The sequence below is a fragment of the Salpingoeca rosetta genome, assembly GCF_000188695.1.
Source record: "Salpingoeca rosetta unplaced genomic scaffold supercont1.7, whole genome shotgun sequence".
In the NCBI taxonomy this organism is placed as follows: Eukaryota; class Choanoflagellata; order Craspedida; family Salpingoecidae; genus Salpingoeca; species Salpingoeca rosetta.
Window position 1 is genome coordinate 990,105 of NW_004754927.1, and position 20,710 is coordinate 1,010,814.

The 20,710-nt window shown below is 55.0% G+C and overlaps 5 protein-coding genes across 5 annotated transcripts in view; 3 read left to right on the forward strand and 2 right to left on the reverse strand.

Moving 5' to 3' along the window:
- Positions 1-815, forward strand: part of PTSG_03244 (dolichyl pyrophosphate Glc1Man9GlcNAc2 alpha-1,3-glucosyltransferase) — a gene marked incomplete at its 5' end in the record, with an annotated part of 4,699 nt that extends 3,884 nt beyond the window's left edge. Inside the window, 2 exons of the mRNA XM_004995770.1 lie at positions 68-158; positions 402-815. Of these exons, the coding sequence (XP_004995827.1) occupies positions 68-158; positions 402-535 (225 nt within the window). The 3' untranslated portion in view covers positions 536-815. The remainder of the gene's footprint in view (positions 1-67; positions 159-401) is intronic.
- PTSG_11982 (uncharacterized protein) lies at positions 621-3,856 on the reverse strand. The gene is made up of 12 exons (XM_004995771.1): positions 3,708-3,856; positions 3,352-3,518; positions 3,090-3,139; positions 2,814-2,901; positions 2,550-2,585; positions 2,305-2,385; positions 2,109-2,150; positions 1,780-1,876; positions 1,554-1,649; positions 1,263-1,315; positions 1,062-1,103; positions 621-816 (listed from the first exon to the last, which is right to left on the reverse strand). Exons 1-12 carry the CDS (start codon positions 3,712-3,714, stop codon positions 772-774), a joined length of 804 nt encoding a protein of 267 aa, XP_004995828.1. The 5' UTR covers positions 3,715-3,856; the 3' UTR covers positions 621-771.
- PTSG_03247 (selenide) lies at positions 3,542-7,112 on the forward strand (the record flags this gene model as incomplete). Its single annotated transcript, XM_004995772.1, has 12 exons — positions 3,542-3,930; positions 4,130-4,171; positions 4,316-4,470; positions 4,787-4,868; positions 4,993-5,061; positions 5,271-5,382; positions 5,521-5,626; positions 5,904-5,991; positions 6,192-6,317; positions 6,475-6,587; positions 6,788-6,854; positions 7,042-7,112. The coding sequence occupies exons 1-12, from the start codon at positions 3,801-3,803 to the stop codon at positions 7,110-7,112; spliced, it is 1,161 nt and encodes a 386-aa protein (XP_004995829.1). The 5' UTR covers positions 3,542-3,800.
- A 1,032-nt stretch (positions 7,113-8,144) lies between these two features.
- PTSG_03248 (uncharacterized protein) lies at positions 8,145-15,243 on the reverse strand (the record flags this gene model as incomplete). The annotated part of the gene is made up of 18 exons (XM_004995773.1): positions 14,784-15,243; positions 14,438-14,581; positions 14,102-14,186; positions 13,687-13,796; positions 13,369-13,534; positions 12,695-12,787; positions 12,462-12,538; positions 12,244-12,305; positions 11,831-11,905; positions 11,397-11,565; positions 11,042-11,151; positions 10,755-10,821; positions 10,492-10,591; positions 10,301-10,336; positions 10,089-10,153; positions 9,685-9,780; positions 8,931-9,458; positions 8,145-8,642 (listed from the first exon to the last, which is right to left on the reverse strand). Exons 1-18 carry the CDS (start codon positions 14,823-14,825, stop codon positions 8,145-8,147), a joined length of 2,523 nt encoding a protein of 840 aa, XP_004995830.1. The 5' UTR covers positions 14,826-15,243.
- On the forward strand, positions 15,220-20,650 carry PTSG_03249 (uncharacterized protein). Its single transcript, XM_004995774.1, has 12 exons — positions 15,220-15,807; positions 16,128-16,616; positions 16,906-16,978; positions 17,131-17,268; positions 17,464-17,563; positions 17,751-17,836; positions 18,130-18,250; positions 18,547-18,686; positions 18,894-18,953; positions 19,249-19,573; positions 19,853-19,887; positions 20,053-20,650. The coding sequence occupies exons 1-12, from the start codon at positions 15,541-15,543 to the stop codon at positions 20,334-20,336; spliced, it is 2,118 nt and encodes a 705-aa protein (XP_004995831.1). The 5' UTR covers positions 15,220-15,540; the 3' UTR covers positions 20,337-20,650.
- The last annotated feature ends 60 nt before the right edge of the window (positions 20,651-20,710 follow it).

The window sequence follows — 20,710 nt, forward strand, 5'->3', positions numbered from 1 at the left end:
ACACACACACACACACACACACACACACGCACTCACACAATCCATCCCACCCCCTTGCCTGCTGCAGCCGTGTTTGGTGTCGCTGTTTTCGCGGCCAACAAACCGCTCGCGCTTGTACGAGGCCGTGGCGCTGTGTGGACTTGCAAGTTTTCTCTTTGGTTGGCACGTGCACGAGAAGGCAATGCTGGGAGCCCTGATCCCTCTCAGGTGCCCCGCGTGCATGTGCGAACTGCGCGAAATATTAGTGCACGTCTGTGTGTGTGTGTGTGTGTGTGTGTGTGTGTGTGTGTGTGTGTGTGTGTGTGTGTGTGTGTGCTTGTCCAAGCAGCTTACCAATAGCATGGTTTCTCCTCACGCCGCCACCACCACCCATGACCCCCAATCACCACCATCGTCATCAGGCTCGCGACTGCCGTTTCTGCCGCTGCTGCTGACCTCCGTCTACTGTGCTCTCGGTGTCGTGTATTCGTTTCTGCGCATGTACGCGCACTTCTTGCACACACCCGCACACGCAAGCGCAAAAAAGTCCCAATAGCAAGCATGTGTGCCTGTGTGTGTGTGTGTGCGTGTGTGTGTGTGTGTGTGTGTGTGTGTGTGTGTGTGTGTGCCACTTTCAATGCATCCACGTGTACAAACGACCTTTTACTGCTAATGGGTGGATCGGTTATTGCAAGTGTCACCATCAACGTGTTCGTATCATGCCAGCCAACAGCCAATGATAAACAAACGCCACAATGAATAGCGTCGAGTGCATTTGCCTGACATGAGATATTACACTCTCCTTGACACCTCAATCTCAACACTCGTCGCAGGGGACTGAAGGCCACGCCCGCACGTGAGCGAATGGTGAATAAGTGTGTGCGTGCGTGAGTGTGTGCGTGTGTGCGTGCGTGTGTGTGCGCGAGTGTGTGAGTGTGCGTGTATGTGACAGAACAAGCGTGAGATGTGAGGTTACAATGAGATGTTGGTGCAAGTGGATGGATTGGAGTACGACACAGGACAAAACACGCACCTCACGCGGACACACACGCAAACGCATGTGCGTGTGTGTGACAGCGTACCCAAGTGGTGAGAGTGGCGAGACAGGTGGCATCGTCGATCGGCTGAACGCAATGCAACACCAGTCACAATGAGCACCAAGTGGCGGTGGTGTTGGAGGGGAGGGACGTGTATGTCCGCTCGCGTACGTGAATTGTAAGGCGTGGGAAATGAGTGTTATAAAGACACACACAACCACACACACGCACGCACACACGTCGCACCTTTGATTCGAAGGCGAGATGAAGATCCTCAGGCGTCAGCTCCAGCGGTGTTGCTGTTGTGCAGTCGAGATCACAGCAGCACAGATGCACACACATGTATTAGCGCACGAGTGAGCAAAGTCACGCGATTGATTGGCACTGAAATAATGAAGCCGGCAGTGGCAAACAGTACTCTAAATGCAGGTGCACATGTCAGAGCACCCTCCCCCCCCCAAAACAAAACACACACGCACGCACGCACGCACGCACGCACGTAAACACACACACACACACACTAACAACTGCACTGACATGGGTGGTGTGCGCAGTCCTTTGCGAGAAACTTCTTCAGTACTGCGCCCGTAATCTCGGGTGTCGTGTTCAGATAACTGTGGTTGAGCGGCACGTCTGTGCATGTGTGTGTGTGTGTGTGTGTGTGCGTGTGTGTGTAAGAAGGTAAGTTGTTGTTTCAACATCACATGTTGTACTTACCACTCGAAAGCACGCGCTTGCACGCACACCGCACACGCGTGCAGACCTTTTGAGACGAGCTGCAGCTGGAGCGAGGCCTCGATGATGCGGGGATGCGCCATCACCGCAACATTCACGTCCTGATGCAAGTTCCGTCCGAGCGTCTAAAAACACACACACACACACACACACACACACACACACACACACACACACACACACACACACACACACACACACACACACACACACACACACACACACACACACAAACACAAGTGAACACACATGAACACACGTGAGCACGCACATGAACACACGTGGGGGTAATCCAGGGAGGGGCAGTACAGCAGAATGCACGACTATGCAACATTGGCAGCAACGACCACACCCCACCTTTATTTGCCCTGCGCCTTTTGCTCGTTGGCGCGCTTTGGCCTGAGCACATGAATTGGAAGCAGACACCGTGGGGATGGATGTCAGTCGAGGCACCGATCACGCTGACAGGCGACATACCAGCTTTGAAAGTACAACTTTCAGCAACGCACAGTTCCACCAGCACACATACACACACACACACACATGTACGCACCTGGTGCATCATGCCTTCGACCATGGCGCGAACGAGGAACTGGCGATTGCTCGACTCAAGCGTCTTGTCCACCAACGCACTCTGAAGAATGCAAGCAAGACAAGTTCGTACCAACACACACACACACACACACACACACACGCATGTACGGACACACGCACGCACGAGATGCGTGAGTGCAGCACACCCAGTGATGCGCACCAAGCCAGTGCACACAGCGTGTGGCATCACATATCATGTGCAACCTGCTGCTCATCGTAGATATCGCGTGAAGGGTACACCTAGCAAATACGGGCATGAGGTGCATGTCATTCCCGCATCATGTGAGACAGGCGCAGTGGATGAGCAGCATAACACACACACACACAAACACACACACACGCACGCACACACACAAACACACACACACAAACACACACACGCACGCGCGCGCGCGCGTACACGCAACCGAATGCAGCATCAAGCATGTGCGCAACGCAGCGGCGACAGCACACCACAATCAGACTCACGGTGGATATGATCTGGTCAAACATGTCATCGCGGCGTAACCGACGGCGAGACGCGAGTGGCGCGCGACACGTCGGGCACTCTTTCTTCCTGCAAACGACGTTCATGTGTGATGGTCAAGTGTCAAGAGTGAAGCCAATCGACAGGGTGGTTGCCACAACGAAGATGCGTTTGCGCGGGTAGTTGATGTGTGTGTGTGTGTGTGTGTGTGTGTGTGTGTGTGTGTGTGTGTGTGTGTGTGTGTGTGTGTGTGTGCGGCAGCACCGTGCGTCGCTTACCCGAGACGAAGGCACTTCTGGATGCACTCAGCACAGAAACGATGAAGGCACTATGACAGTGTACGAACCAACGCAAGCGCGCGAAAGCGAGCCGGTGAGAAGAGAGTCCAGCACAAAGCTTACCGACACAGTGCGAGACAGACAGACACACACACACACATGCACACACACGCACACACACATGCACACACATGCACACACACACACACATGCACACACACACACACACATGCACACACAAAAGAATGTTCAGAGAGCTTACCGACATGGCCGTGTATGTGTTCTCGATGAGGCCGAGGCAGATGGGGCAGCGGACCTCCTCATTGAAGATGTGGATCGGGACTGAGACGCTGCGACCATCGCTGATGACCTTCTGCGGCTGGCGCTGCTGCTCATACTCCGTCAGCCCATCCACCTTCTCCGCGCGCTCTGCCATTAATTATCACAGCGTGAGCCAAGAGCTCAGCGAATGCGAGCCTCGCTGGCGAGACTGACGTCCAGCAGCACACGCAAGCTTGCACGCGCACGCACACAGGCAACCACGACCACAACCACGACCACAACCACAACCACCACAGCCACAACCACAGCCACACCAGCAAAGCAACAAGGTCTCACCATCCATCTTGGGGCGCTGTTCCAGTGTTGTTGATTTTCGTTCGCACACACGCACACACGAACGGACGGATATGAGCGGCAGTGCAAGGGCGGATGACGCTGACGCCAAGCGTGCCAAAGTGGCCGTGGTGCACGCGGCGCCGGCACCGTTTGATCCCACCCACCACGGCCTTGACGCGGACTTCAGGCTCACGGACTTTGCCAAGCTCAAAGGATGAGGTGCGTACGTGTGTGTGTGTGTGGGGGGGGGGTGTCTGTGTGTGTGTCTGTGTCCGTGTCTGTGTCTGTGTGTCTGTGTGTGCATGTGTGTGTCTGTCTGTCTATCCACCTGCCCTTCTATCCGTCCACCCTTCTATCCGTCCAACCTTCTATCCACCTGCCCTTCTATGCGTGTGCCTCAACCGCGTATTTGTTCACATCAGGGTGTAAGGTTCCTCAGCAAGAACTGCTCCAACTGCTTGAGGGTGAGTGCATGTGTTTTGTGTGCGCTTAGCCTGCTCAACCTACTTCAAGGCGTGTGTATCGGTTCCCCTTGTGCCTTGCACAAGCACACGGCTTCGTTTGTTCCTTCTCACGCCACTTGGACATGCATGCGCATGTGCATGCAGAACTGAAACCGGCCTCTGCTGCTGAGACGGCGGAAGCCACCAGTGTCATTGGCATTGGCCTTGACAGCTGCGTCATCAAGACGCGACACAAAGACATCTTCCTTGTTCAAACCACAGACTTCTTCTACCCCCTCATCGATGACCCTTACATCCAGGTGTGTTGTGTTGTGTGCATGTGTGTCTGTGTTTGTGTGTGTATGTGCCTCCGTGTGCGTGTGTGTGTGCGTGTGTGCGTGTGTGCATGTGCCTCTGTGTATGTGTCTGTGTCTGTGTGTCTGTGTCTGTGTGTGTGTGTGTGTGTGTGTGTGTGTGTGTGTGTGTGTGTGTGTGTGTGTGTGTGTGTGGAACGACTGCGTACCGTGTGCTTCTGTCCCGCCGATGCTTCTGCCCCGCCGATCCTCACTCATGCTGCTCGTCATATTCCCTCGCGCACCTCCTTCAACGACACCACCAATGTGCTGCCTGCTTCAGGGCAAGATCGCTGCGGCCAACGTGCTCAGCGACCTCTATGCCATGGGCGTGACCCAATGCGACAACATGCTCATGCTGCTCGGTACGCGTGAGGCGCATACTCCTCTCCACATGCACACCTAAGCCCTCCATACCGCTACTCTCATCGTCAACTCACTGATTGCATCTGTGCATCTGTGCATCTGTGTGTGTGTTTGTATGTACAGCGCTCAGCATGGAGATGCCAGCGGATGCGCGCAAGGTGACGACAAGCCTCGTCATGAAAGGCTTCAGAGGTGAGCATATGCCATGTCATGCAAGTCCCCCTGAAAACGATCACATGTTGAAACCAGAGATGAACATTCCATTGAGTGTCACTTACTCACCACAGCTTGACGACTCCCACTCCTCCTTCCTTCGGTCGACTCATTGTACTTGCACACACACACACACGTACACACACACACACACATATTCACACACGCACATGTACAATCATATGCAGACGCGTGCCACGAGGCGGACACGAGCGTGAACGGTGGACAGACGGTCCTCAACCCCTGGATGATCGTCGGTGGCGTTGCGTCCAGCGTCGCCGCAAAGGGCGAATTCATCGAGTAAGCCGAACACTTTGTACATGTGGGTATGAGAGTGTGAGGTGTCTATGTGTGCGTGTGTGTGTACAAAACAAGTCTGTTCACCCTTCGTGGCACCACCATGTCCTCTGCACCACCACCACCACTACCAATCATCAGGCCGGCCCACGCGCGTGCTGGTGACGTACTCGTCCTGACGAAACCGCTCGGCACACAGCCCGCCGTCAACGCCCACCAGTGGCTCCACACCAACGCCTTCCAGCGCGTAAGCCGTGCCGCACTCTCGCTGCGGTTGTGTGTGTGTGTGTGTGTGTTCGTGTGTGTGTATGTATGTGTGTATGCATGTGTGTATGCATGTGTGTATGTGTGTGTGTGTGTCGGTGTGATTGCGTCTTGTTCTCTGTCTCTGTCTCTGTCTCTGTCTCTGTCTCTCTTCCTGTCTCCCTGTTTGCATGTATATGTGTGAATGTTCAGTTGTGCTAAGACACACGTGCCACACGCCGTTCCATGTTTGCGCCATCCCCCGCGCTGGCCCGCGTCAGGTGCAGGACGTGATCACGCCGGAGGAGGCGGTCGCCGCATATCGCATGGCGATGCACAGCATGGCTCGCCTCAACAGGAACGCTGCAAGTACGGCCAACACGTGTGTGTGTGTGTATGTGTGTGTGTGTACGTGTACGTGGCCTGCGCTTCCGTGCGGCTGCTTTTCAGTGAGAATGCTGGCACGGACGCGATTGGTGCGTGTAATTAATACCGCATTTATGGCACACGCCACCCTGTCGACACAAACCAACAACAACAACATCACCATGCACCCACCCATCCATCAGAGCTGATGCACGAGTGTGGTGCGCGCGGGGCAACGGACGTGACGGGATTTGGACTTCTCGGACACGCGCGCAACCTGGCAGAGGCGCAGGACGAGCAAGTCGATTTCATCATCGATTCGCTGCCAGGTGACGACAGTACATTCGTTCAGTGGTGATGGCGGCGAGGTGGTGGTGGTGGTGGTGGGACACTGATGGGCAATCACCATGGTGTCATCATGACAAGTGGTTGCGCGCTCACGCTCGCTTCTCACCATGCGGCTCGTGTCACGCAACACGCGAGCAGTGATTGCCAAGATGCCGGCGGTGAACAGCAAGTTCAACTTCAAGCTGCTGGACGGATTTTCCGCTGAAACATCTGGAGGTCTGCTCGTGGTCCTTCCACCAGACCAGGCCGAGGTAAAACCACTGTTAATGGGGTGAGGGCGAAGGTGGAAACAGAATGCAATGGTCGCTAGTGGCTGGGAACCCCAACAGTGGGTGTATGCTATTCACTTTGTAGCGTTGCTCACATACAATGACACCACCACAAACGGCACCATCACCACCACCACCACCACCACCACCACCACCACTGTCACCATCACTACTGCCATCAGCGGTACTGCGCGGCGCTGCAGGAAATGGACGGCATCCCCGCCTGGACCATCGGCCGCGTCGTCAAAGGTGCTGTGCTGTGTCGTGTTGTGTCGTGCTGTGATGTTTGCCATGATGCTGTGTGCCGTGTTCGCGTGTTGTGATACGTCTACGAGACAATACATGTTCTTCATTACCGTGCGCTTCCAATTCACAACCACATACGTACGCACACACGCACGCATATGCACGCACACGCACACGCACGCACATGCAGGAAACAACACGGCTTCCCTGGCCCCGGATGTGAAAGTGGAAGAAGTGCACACACCGCAGCTGTTCAACTAATGGCCCTGCAAGTGTTGTTCGCCTTCAAGTCTCGCTGGACGTTTCCTTCCAATTTCCCCCCCCCCTTCCCCTTTCCTTCAGCCACTCAAACCCACTCCCATGTGTCTCTCATCCATCTCAACCTTGCTTGTGAAGCGTGTTCCCACAACACCGCTACCAACCAACCATGTGTTTCATGTTTCCCTTTCATCACTGGTTGCTTTGCTGTGAATGCCATCGTATTGGAGGTCGTGCCAGGAGCAGTGCGCGCCTTCCTGCGATCATTCACACCCGCAATCACTCCCCCGCTCCTTTTGTGTTCCTCTCATTCACACTCGCATTTGCACACACTCACGCACACACGCCTTGGTGAACGCTTGGGCAGTGTATGTTTTGTTGTGCTTGTGCTTGTGCTTGTGCTGGTGCTGGTGCTATTGGGACACAAGGACGGGATGATGCTGCTGTTGTCACTGTAGCATTGACATTGTTTGTTTCTTTGTTTTCTTTGTTTTGTTGTGTGTGTGTGTGTGTGTGTGTGTTGCAACGCGTCTCGTTGTGAAAGGCTGTGTTTGAAATCACGCTCACGTGAAGAACAAGCCTTGATATGGAAGCATCAACCCTTCCATGAGACGTCGTACGCAACTCACCACACACGACAACAGCAGTGATTGCGGTGGACGCAAGCAAGCGCTTGTGTTTGACTGTGAAGCTTGTACCATGGCGTGGTTGCGTGTGTATGTGCGGGATTGGCCATGCCATCTTGTCTTGTCTTGATTCTATGGTTGGCGCGTTTATTGTTGATTTGACGGTTTGAGCATTGGACAGAACAACGAAATGACAACAGCACACACACACACACACACACACGCAACGCAACTGAATGCACGACAGGGCACACAGGCACGACGTAAAACAAACACAGAGAGGACGCTGAACAAACGCCGCAAACCAACCAAACACACACACACACAATCACATACGCAAAAGAGTACGCCCACAGCACGAGCAACGTGTGGTGACCTGAGGACCACCCCACCAAACATAAACATGTGTTCAGTGACGACGGCTGCTGCGACTGTCCCGACTCGCACGATCACGATCGCGATCACGGCTTGACCTTTCCTTTGTCTTCTCCTTCTCGCTGCCGCTCTCCCTGTCCCTTCTCTTCTCCCTCTCCCTCTCCCGGTCCCTCTCCTTATCCTTCTCCCTCCTCTTTTCTCCGTTCCTGTCTCTGCCCCTGTCCCTGTCGCTGCTGCTTCTGCCCTTGTCTCTCTCACGCCTGTTACTGTCCCTGTCCCTGTCCCTGTCCCTCTCACGATCACGATCACGATCACGATCACGATCACGATCACGATCACGATCACGCCTGTCCTTGTCTCGGCTTCGCTCCCTCCTCTCCCTCTCCCTGCTGCGTCGCTTCTCGCGGTCCCTCGAGCCCGACCGCGACTTGCGGCTGCGGCTGCTTCGGCTCGTGTGCAGTTTCACTGACACCTTTGGCAGCGGCTGGGCGGTGGTGGCAGCCGTGGTCACCACGTCCAGCTCAGCGCCAAGCTGCCAACGACACACGCACACGGACACGGACGCACACACACGCAGTGCATGGTGGGATGGTTCGTGTTGGTTCATGGGGGATGTGAAGGAGGGCAGACAAGGGCATCATCGCACAGCAAGCGCGGTGTCCAAATTGTAAGTAGGTACAGAACAACAACACACGTGACACACGCGCCAACATCCATGCGTGCAAATCGCACATACAATCAAAACACCCACACAAATACCCATGTGAACGCATCACAGCCATCCCAGCCAACACTCCGACCACGCTGGCAGCATGCTCACCTCGGGCACCTCCAGGTCAGCGGGTGGCGGCTGTTGCTTCACAGGCGGTCTCCGCACTCCCATCGTCGCTGGCTTCGACAGAACACCAACAATCGGCGCTGGTGTCATGGTTGCCGCTGTTGATGGTGCTGTTGATGCTGTTGCTGCTGTTGCTGCAGGTGTTTGCTTACCATTCTCGCCACTGCCTCCAACAGCTGTGCTCGCACCCTTGCTCTGCTGCGCATTTGTGGCAATCACTGCCGCTGCCGTTGCTGCTGGTGGTGGGGCTGGTGTGGATGTCGTGGTTGTGTTACCGGCCGACACAGCACCATCTGAGGGGGGCGTGGTGGCTGTTGTCGCTGTGGTGGACGTGGACGCCGGTGAAGCGGTCGAGTCTGACGTTGCCGCAGGTGTTGTTGATGAAGTTGTTGTGGCTGCAGCTGCCGTAGTTGCTGCTCCTGTTGTTGTTGCGCTCTTCTTTGGCGGATTCTCAGACACATCCGCAGCACCCGCAGCACCCGCAGCAGCCGATTGCGCCGTCGCCCGTCGCTGTCAGTGATGCATCGATGGTCGATGGTCGGTGGTGGATGGTGGATGGTGAATGGTGGATGGTGGTGGTGAGCACACAAGAGGAACAGGCGACAGCAACAGGACTGAGTGAGGTGCAACTACTACCACATCTATGCCGTTCATCCTTCATCTTTAATCACCTATTCCTTCTTCCATTTTTCATCCTTCATCCACCGCCTCGGTCAACACGCCACCGTGAACAGACCTTTGCTGGCTTGGCGACCTTGGCCTCTGCGTGGAGCCACGTTGGAATCTCATCGCGCGCCATCGGATCAACCGTGTACCGCATGCTCGGGTCATACTGTGCACACACACACACACAAACACACACACACACACACACACAAACACACACACAAACACACTCACGCACACACACACACATGTACACAAAAACACACAAAAACACACACATGCATGCGTCCATGATTCAACGTAAGAATGCACAAGTGGATGATGATAGACAACCAAGAACCGTTGTTGGAAATGATGCTGGAACAATTATGCACGCGTCCACGCATTCACATGCGCGCAGATCAACAAATGCCAGCAGGAGCATGGAGCAAAGGCAAAAGGTACGCAGCGTGGGCACGACACGGATGTACGTACGCGTGTCATTCTGCTCTCCTTGAAGCGCACCCGACGCTCGAAGTCGCTCATCACCGTCAAGATGTCTGAGGACATGCCAAACAGAAGCAGCACACACGGCAGGATGGAGTGAGCCAAGCGTCTAAGCAGCACAGAACAACGTAGGCCCTACTTTGATGTTGAACACGGGTGCTGGTAGTGTGTGTGTATATACACTTCTTCATGAGACATACCCAATTGCTCCGTGGCCTTTGGATCAAACACGAGTCCTGCCCAATGACAAAATCGTCAGCATTAAAGCAATCGTGAGCGCACACATCGTGCTGAGTTGAATGTGGGAGTGCGCACAAGAGAGTGTGTGTGTGTGTGTGCGTGCGTGCGTGCGTGTGTGTGTGTATGTGTGTGTGTGTGTGTGCGCGCGTACCAATAAACCAGAGAGTGCGCCAGCAGTACTCTGGCGGGCGCTCGTGTGTGTCCTCGTCCTCCAGGGTCGACGGGTCTTTCTCGGGCGATCGCCGAAACGCCTGTAGATGACAGTAGCCCGCAGCGAAACAGGGGAGGGGGGTGATGGCATACATGCGGACAGGCACTGATGTGAGCAACAGCTGGATGTCTCTGTACACACAGATGCACACGCACATGCACAGATGTACACATTCAGGCACGCGCATACACACACGCATGCACCTTTGGAATTGGGATGGCGTATGTGACGGCTGGGTGGAATTCGAGACTGGTCACCAGATTGCGCACACTGCAACACAGCACACCCATTCGGGGGGGGGAATGGTTGGTGTTAGAAGAAGGGTCAAGCACAACCGCTCTTGATGGAAAACACACACACACACACGCACGCACACACACACACACACGCACACACACACACACGCACACACACACACACACGCACACACACACACACACATACACAAGGTGCAAGCAGGGTGGAGTTAGCACACGGGGTGTGGGCGCACGTTGACTCGACGAGGCCTTCATAGAGGGTGCGGTCCTGCTCCGAGTTGGTGAGCGCCTGCACGCAGATGTAGTGCGAATACACGCCAAAGAAGGGAATCTGCTTCCACAGCTATGGGCCGTGTCGATGCAAGCAAAGGAAGGACGTGTGATGGAGGCCATCGTGCGCACCATCGAGTGAGTTATCAAGTACAGACACACACGCACACCACCTACGCAAACACGCAAAAGCACAACCCCCCAATAGCCCACACACACACACGCGCGCACACGCACACACACACACACACACACACACACGCATGCACACACAGCCAACACACGCCCATCTCCACCCACACCCCTGCGTCACCGTACCCTGGGCCAGGTTGCCTTGCCGTCTGCAATCTTCTGAACAACGGACTCTGCGCGATCAAGCTCGCGCTTGATGCGATAGAGGGTGGACCTGGTCACCGTGTACGACGCGTTTTGTGACGGGTACACGGGGGTCAGGATCTTCATCACGCTCATGTCGTGGTAGTTGTTGCTAATGCGCCGGGCAGAGTGGGGTGGTGAGACGGTGTTTGTGTTGTGTTGTGTTGTATCATGTGTCATTGTGGTTTTGCGTTTTTGTGTTGTGAGTTGTTGTGTGAATGAGAGTACATGAGGGTTTCGAAGACATGTCATCGGCATGTGCATCTTGTTCACTCGACCGCGACGACAGATTGACCGCAAACAACAGCACACACCACCACCACGTCGCCACCACCACCACCACGCCAGCACGCGACACAAGCAGGGCGGTGGCGCACATTGGGCTCCAGTGCGGGATGTGTGTGATTCCGAGATCTTCCACGTGCTGCAGCTCAACAGGAATCGCCCAGTCCCTGCACACACACACACACACACACACACACACACACACACACACACACACACACACACACACACACACACACACACACACAAATACGTATGTACACAGGCACAAACGTAGACGCACGCACGCGCATAGAATTGTACGCACACACACATGTACACAAATATCAGCCACATATCAGCCGTTGCCAGAACAGAAAGCTTCACGCACATGAATGCGTTGGAACGCACACGAGAACACACGAAAGCGCGAAACACACGCGCACGCACAATCAGCAATATGCGGGCCATAGAACGAGACGTTCACTGGCGAAAATGACATGAGCATGTGATGTGACCACCCCACCATCGCTTGTAGTGCCAGAAAAACTTCTCCACGAGGGTAGAGGCGGTTGCATAAGGGAAGAGCTGTCATGATGCAACGACAAGAAGGAGAGCAGGAAACATGAGGAGGGAGCACATAGCGGCGCGCTGTGCCACAGCGATGCAGGCACAAGTGTGTGTGTATGTGTATGTGTGCATGTGTATGTGTGTGTGCAAGTGGCACTCTGCATGTGTGAGTACCTGGCAGATTTTAGCGACGAGGATGGCCAGATGCACACCACCGACGTAGCACAGCGCGTTGCCGTAGATACCGCGTCCTGATAAAGTGGTGGCAACACGTGGTGGTGGTGTCAGGTGCGGTGGTAAGGAAAGCAGCTGTGCACGTACGCACATGCACATGCACGTGCACTCGAGTACACTCGAATACACACGCGCACACTCTCACATGCACAGGCATGCACATGAATACGCACGCTTAGCCCAGAGCTTGATGGTTCTGAGGCAGAGGCCAAAGTCTTCGCGGGCGGCGGGGCACAGCTCCAGGATCTTGTCCGTCACACGCCGACCTGCACAGGTGCATTGATGCGCATGGTGTGGTGGTGGTGGTGGTGAGGTGGTGGTGAGTGGTTTGTGTGAGTGGATGTGACGAACACCAACAGCTGTGATACAGTTGTCAAGGGGCAGCTGTGCTTGGCTGAGGTGCATGTGCGCTTGTGTGGTGGATTCGCATGTTGATGTGCGGGTGAATGCGCATGTGTGCCTGCATGGAGGCGCGAGAAATGCCGGGGACAAGGAAGGGCAATAGGGGGTCGTGTATGGCAGAGTGGCACAAGTTCGAGGTGGCACACGATCGAAGAAGCGTGCAAACGAATGACCAGCGCAAGGCAGACAGGGGGCAAGGAAGAAACAGAGATGCCAACAAGCAAGGGACAATCAACACTGTGGTCGGGGGCATAAAATGTAATGACGCTACGTAATACACACGCCAATCGCAGCACGCCACATCCACAGCTACGACAACGACAACTGTGGTAATGGCGATATTCTTCACGGTATCCTGTCATTGCAACCGTGGTGTACTCAAACACACGACCATCACAACCACCGCTAACAACAACAACAGCAAAACCAAGGCGTGCAAACACACCATTGATACTGCGCACACAAGTTTCCGGGAGATTGCGCAGGATGTCGTCATCGGAGAGGTCGAGGGACGGCGCAATGGAGTCTGCCGGCAGCTGCGCCATGAGAAGATCCATCTCAACCCCGCCAAACGTCAGCTTGATTGCAGGCACTGCAGCAGACTCCGCAGACTGCACAGTGTGTGTGTGTATGTGTGTGTGTGTGTGTGGGTGTGTGGGTGTGTGTGTGTGTGTGTTTGTGTGAGCTGGGGAGTCATTGCAATCACTCAGGTGACACTACCCACAACAGAGCTCCAGCGCCACAATTGTGTATGCGGCCTTACGTGTAGGTCCTCGACGTCGTCCCGCTGGGCGAGGGCGTCGTAGAAGCTTGAGAAGAACGCGGCGCGCGTAACGCTTTGCGGAAAGCAGATGAGCGCATCGATATCGCCGTCTGAGGGTGCACAAGAAGACCAAACAACAAAACAAGACACAGGTACACGTACACACAGCGATGCGATGCATGCGTGTAGAGACGCAGAGGTGTCCATGAGTGCACGTATCATGCAACGTTGCTGTGAGATGAAAGACGCGCGTGATCAAGTCGGCACACCTCCACTCGAATGCACGTCAGTGGGCGCAACAGCAAACGCAGTACACAAAACAAATAACCAAACAACCAACACACAACAAGCAAACAACCCAAGCACACACACAAACCAACAACAAACACACACGACACAAACCAACAACACGCACTCTTTGAATGAACGCCGAGACGAAAGGAGCCAAAAGTGAAGATTTTGGCGCGGATGAGCTGGGCAGCCTCGGGGCTCTTCCCATGCTATCAATAAGAGATCCAACACACACGCACACGCACGCACACGCACACACACACACACACACACACACACACACACACACACACACACACACACACACACACACACACACACACACACACACACACACGGGAGTGAGCACCGCTCATGTTCACATAGAGCACTACAAGCCCCACAAAGCAGATGCAGTTTGCAAACAAGAGCACACGACATCAATATGCACAGAGCAGATGTGCAAAAACAACAAGCGCACCTCGAGGGAGTACTTGTACAGCCAATCCTTAACAAAGGCGTTGAGATTGGCCAGCACGCGGTTTCGTTGCTCGTACCCTTCCGTACTCTCCATGATGCCCTCCTTCTTCAAGCAGGTTTCAAGCTTGCGCGTGCTCATCAGTTGCTGTTCGAAAGAGGGGGAAGGGGGCACACAGAAGAGGTGCAAAACGATGTGAGTGTCAAAACAAGGCATCGACAAGAAGTGCATGCGCACGAAAAAAACATACCACACGGTGGCATTGCACTGCGCACGCGCGCGCACAAAACACGACATGTGAAGCGACGGTCATCAAGCAGCACACGTGTGTGTTTTTCCTAATTCTCACCTCGAGCGAGGGGTGCTCGGTGGAGAGCGGTTCCTGAGCCATGGCGCCTGGTGTTGGTGCCGTGAACGACCGCCCACAACACCGACTTGGCACCAGAGAGTGCGACGGAACAATGCCAACGTGAGAACAATGGACAGGAGAGGCAACACCACCACAACAGCAAAGGAACCCGAGAAAGAAGAGGAAAGTAAGAAGAGGAACAAGACGAAAACCTAACGATGAGACCCCCCTTCACTGTGGGTGTGTGCTTCGCCTGCTTGCTGTGCGCACGTTGCCTGTGGACGGCACCCACACACACGAACGACCACAACAATCAATACACAGCAGCCGGCTGGATTGGATGACACAGCACACAGCAGCACGCACAATCGCGTTGGCTGGCTGGCTGCTGGCGGGAAGACGAAATACGATGCGCGACACCACAAAAACACGAAAACTTGACAACAGCACATTCGCAAAGATTTTCTTTGTTTTTCGACGACCTCGCCAGCCACCTGCAGCAGAGTTTTGGAGGCAAACAGAAGGACAACAACGCGCACAAACACAACACAAAGCTGCATCATCCGTGCTCACACCCTGAATATCGGCATCGGCATCGTTGTGCGTGTGTGTGTGAGTGTGTGAGTGTGAGTGTGTGAGTGCCTTCAGCATACCTCTCTGTGGCGTTGACGTGGAAGCAGGAGGATTAACGGGACGAATTTGAACCGAGGACACGCACTCGCGTTTCTCACGTCACGCACTTGGGCAAAGAACGAAGATGATGACGCGTAGTGCGTTGGGCACCGTGGCGCTGGCGCTTGTGGCGCTGCTGGTGGGCTCGCTCGCCATCAGCATGCCGTGCAGCGCTGCCGGCGCCGGCGATGTGTCTGCAACAAACAACCGTGCTAGCAGTGGCAAGGGCAGTGGCGAAAGCTCTGCGTCCCTGCTGGGCTTGCTGCTCACGCACAACCCAGCCGTGTCGTTTGCGGCGCTGCGCAAGTCTCAGAACGTGACCGCATGCGTGCTGGCCCTTTCCAATCCAAAGGTGCGTGCGTGCGTGCGTGCATGTGTGTGCATGTGTGTGTGTGTGTGTGTTTGTGAGAGTGGGTGTGAGAGTGAGTGAGAGAGAGAGCTTGTGTTGTTGTGTGCGTGTGTGCGTGTGTGTGATTTTTTTGTATGCATACACACCCTGAAACTTCTCCTTGGTGTTGCTTGCCACCTCTCCCTCTCCGCCTTCTGTTGTTGTCCGTCTCGCCACGCTCACATTTGCACACACACACACACACTCACATTTGCACACACACACGCTTGCATATGCACACACGGGCATACACCCTCGATCGCACGCCTACTTGAAATCCACAGTACTGGCCGAAGATGTTGACGGCGAGTGGGCTGTCCATCAACTCTCTCGGAGATTACGAGCAGTGCGTTCACAACTACAACATGGAGTACTGCGTGCTGGACGGCCACGCTCACCAGCTCGCCCAGGGCGTGTGCATGCCGCCGCAGTGCACGCAGCAGGAGCTGACCATGCTGCTGTATGCGCTCTTTGCCATGACCCCTGCTGAGCTGGGCGAGGTCTTGGACGAGGAGGTGCAGCCGCTGTGGGACGAGGCATGCAACCAGATCCAGGATCCGAAAGAACAAGAGGAGTGCGAGCAGGGCTACCAGACGTTTCGCGAGGATGTAATTGACTCGTATTCCATCCTGCGCTACTCCGAGCCCGAGATGAAGTGCGGAGAGCACAAGCAGACCACTGTCACCGCCGGCTTCGTGGTCATGCTCATCATCTGCTTGCTCATCATCATCCTCGCCACCATTCAGGCCTGCCGCGAAACAAGGGTGCTGCAGGTGAGCACCGTCCGGCTGAGAGTCGCTCTGCTGCTGGGTGTCTTTGTCGCGTGCTTGTGGTGTGCTCCTGCTGCCGCGCGCGCGCGTGTGTGTGTGTGCGTGTGTGGTGTGTGTGTGTGTGTGTGTGTGTGTGTGTGTGTGTGTGTGTGTGTGTGTGTGTGTGTGTGTTTGTATGTCTTTTGTGCTGTGACGCGTTGTGCAGTGAGCGGTGCTTGCTTGGTATCTTCATTCTCATTCTCAATGCCATTGTCGTTCACCACGGCATTCGCCTTCCTTTCGCGTCGCGCAGGGGTTCACGGAAGAGGAGAAGCAGATGTTGATTGTCAGCAGCGTCAACACCGCGCCAGACTCCTTCGACGACGGTGCGTGGGTGTGCAGGACATGAGCGAGTATTGGTGATAAACGCCGCCTCTTTGTGACACCCCACTGGTCCCTCAAAACATGATTTCCCTCGTGTTCACACACGCACGCACGCACGCACGCATGCACGCACCATCCACCACCCTTGTTTCAGGTTACAAGGAGTCGCCGCTGCTGTTCCGCGCGTTTTCGATCAAGGCGAACCTGAAGGAGCTGCTGTCATCGTCGCCAGCCCGCACTCTCAAGTCCCTCGATGGGCTCAGGGCCATCAGCATGTTTGGCATCATCCTCGGTACGCGTCCCTTGCTCACTTCCCTACAATTGATTTTGTGTGCGTGCGTGGTGTGTGTGTGTGTGTGTGTGTGTGTTGGCACAACTCCTGTCCCCACTGCCACATCGCACCACACCGCAATACATCACGCTGCCGCTTACACCATACCCTTCATCCGCCTCCACCTCGACCCGTCTGCCCCACCTTCTTCGCCAGGCCACACCATCAACTTCCAGCTGCCCGGCTTCGTCGGTGTGCAGAACCCGGAGGAAATCTCCAACGAGCTCAACACATGGAGCACGCAGTTCCTCATCAGGTGCGCATGCACGCGTGTAACGCGTCGGCTGTGACGTGAGCGATGTGTGGTGTCGTTCCGTAGGCGTTGGTGTTGAGCTTGGTGCTGTGTCACTGCTGCTCGAATCCCTGCACCACGTTCCTCACCGTCATCATAAAATGCTGTCATCATCACCAACCATTATCATCATCTTCTTCTTCTTCGACAGCCAAAACTTCTCCGTGGACACGTTCTTTGTGCTGTCGGGTCTGCTCACCGCATATGTGTTCATCCGCAAGTTCAACGCCGGAAGACGTGAGTGATACAAGTCGTCGTGGCCTGTATGCTTCACAGGAATGCTTCAGAGGGCGGATGGTGGTTGTTGCGGTTTGTAATGAAAGGGGGCTGGTTATGACATGTACATGTAGGCGAACAGCGTTCACACACACACACACACATACACACACATGTTTGGGGTGGACTGCTGATGGCGCTCCTTCACGTCCCTTTGGTTTGCACATGCGTGTGCACACGCGCTTGCGTTCGCACGCACGTGCGTGCATATCTCACTTCACGTTCTGTACGCATGCGGTTACCTGTGCCTGCAGGCATTCCCGTGTTCATGGGGATGGTGCTGCGCTATCTGCGCGTGACACCGCTCCTCGCCTTCATTGTCGGCGCATATGCGTGCTTCTTCAGATACTTTGGGCACGGTCCCCTCTGGTACAGGTAGGCAACCCACTCGTCCACGTTGTTTTGTGTTCGTGTTCATCTCCTGCGGTGGGGTGGCCCTTCCGCCCTCTGTGCTGCCCTGCACACACACACACACACACACATGTATGTAAATGTTCATGTGGGCCCACCCACACACACACGCACACATACTCGCAAACACGACACACACACGCACATATACTCGCAAACACGACACACACATGCACACACACGCACACGCACACACACTTGCCGTCCTGCAACCTTCTACTCACGGCCCTGCGTTTGCCCTTCATCTTGTCGCTGTGAAGATTCCTGCAAGAGCTCGACAACTGCAAGACGGGCTGGTGGCAGCACCTGCTGTACATCAACAACTTCTACCCCGTCGACTACAAGGACCAGTGTGTGCCCTGGGCATGGTACCTCGCCGATGACATGCAGTTCTCAATCAGTGCGTTGTCCGCACTGCGTTTCATGAAGCGTTTGTTTTGTGGTTGCGTGCGCTTGCGTGTCGTTGTTCGTTGTGGCCTAGGTATGCCTGTGATGGTATGATCCATTGTTGCGGAAACCAAGCCGCTAACGTGTTTGCCCATGACTCACATGTTCACTCTCGTGCACACACGCATACTCATCCACACGCGCATTCAACCGCCACCAGTTGGGTTGATGCTGCTTGGACTGTACCGCTATTCGAAGCGTGCCATGTACACGCTCACATGTACGTCAACACCTGTGTGTGTGTGTGTGCGCGCGCGCGTGTGTGTGTATCTGTGTCACTGCATCTGTGTGTGTGTGTGTGACTGCATCTGTGTGTGTGTGTGTGTGTCTGTGTCTATGCATGCACGTGCCTTCCTTTTCTTCCTTTTCTTCCTTGTGCTTGTTTGCTTTCGCTGCAGCTGCTTCCACGCGCTTACCTTCTTACCGCAACTTCTCGCCTTTCATTCACCCGCACCAACTCCCCTGCTTCCCTTAACGCTTGCTTTCTCCCACCCCTTTCGCTTCTCGGCGGCCAGGGCTGCTTGTGCTGTGCGGGCCAATTGCAACGGGCCTTGTCACCAGCCACTACAACGTTACGCTCACAGAAGGCGACTCGCAGAACCTCATCTACGACAAGCCGTACACGCGGTGCTCGGCCTATGCCATTGGGCTGCTGTGCGGGTGCATGCTGGCCAACCACACAGAGGCCTTCCGCCGCGTCTCGCCGCTGACAGGCATCACGTCGCTGTTTGTGTCTGTCGGAGGACTGCTGACGATCATGTACATCACAGCAGCGTTCAACTGGAGCAGCAGTGCTCCAAACTGGACTGACACGGGCATGTTCGTCTACCAAGCCCTCTGGTGAGCGTTGATTGTGAAGGATGAGACAAGGGTGGCGTGTTGTGTTACTGGCCTGTGTGTGGTGTGGAGTGAACTGGACTGGACTAGACTTGGGGTGGGTGTGGAGGTGGGTGTCTTTTGGGCTGTCTAGGGCTGTTGCTGTAATGGTTGTTGCTGGTCTGTTCATGCATGAAGGCATGGATGGGGACGTGTGGGCATGCAGTGGGATGCGTGTATACTCTCCTTCGCTCGCTCACGTACGGCTGCCTTTCCTTTGTGCTTGATCTTTGTCGCCGCCAGCCGCCCGGCGTGGTCGGTCCTCCTCTGCACCCTCAGTGAGTCACTAACTAGTGCATGCATGTTGCGCTTGGCCCATGTTGCACCTCCACCCGCCCGCGTATGCATCACCTGCCCCCTTCTGTTGCTCTGCATCAACTCACCAGTACACACGCACACACACGCACACACACACACGCACACATGCACATGCATGCATACAGTTATCACGTGCGCGTCTGGGTACGGCTATGCGGTCAATTGGCTGCTGACGCTGCCGTTCTGGGAGCCGCTTGCCCGCCTCACGTTTGCCGCCTATCTCATCCACCCCGCCCTCATCCGCATGGTGTACTACCAGCGCACGCAGCTCTTCACGCTCAACCCGGTCGAGTACAGCACCTACTTTGTTGGCTTTCTCACTGCTGCGTATGTGGTTGCGAGCGTGCTGTTCATTGTGGTGGAGCAGCCCTCTGCCGTGTTCATCGGCGCTCTCAAGGGCGGCAGGTGAAGTCCCTCTCGAGCTAGTCTTGTTGCTGTCGTCGTCGTCGTCGTCGTCATTGTTGTTGTCGTCGTTATTTTTGTTGTCGGTGTTGTTGTGTTGTTTTCTGTTGGCTTAATTGCACGACGTTTTGTTTTTTGTTTGTTTTCTGTTGTTTTGTTTTGGCTCGTTCCGCCAGTGCGCGCCCGTGTTGCGTTTGGCAGCATGTCCTTGTTGACGTCACGCTCCTTGTCCTCCATAGTTTGTATCTTCCTCCATCTCCGTTTGAAACGAAGGCCACCTCATGAAAATCAAAACCAAAAAAAAAAATATGGCGTGCAGGAGATGCTGACAAATCACAATCCTGTGTGTGTCTGTCTGTGCGTCTCTGTGTGCGTGCGCGT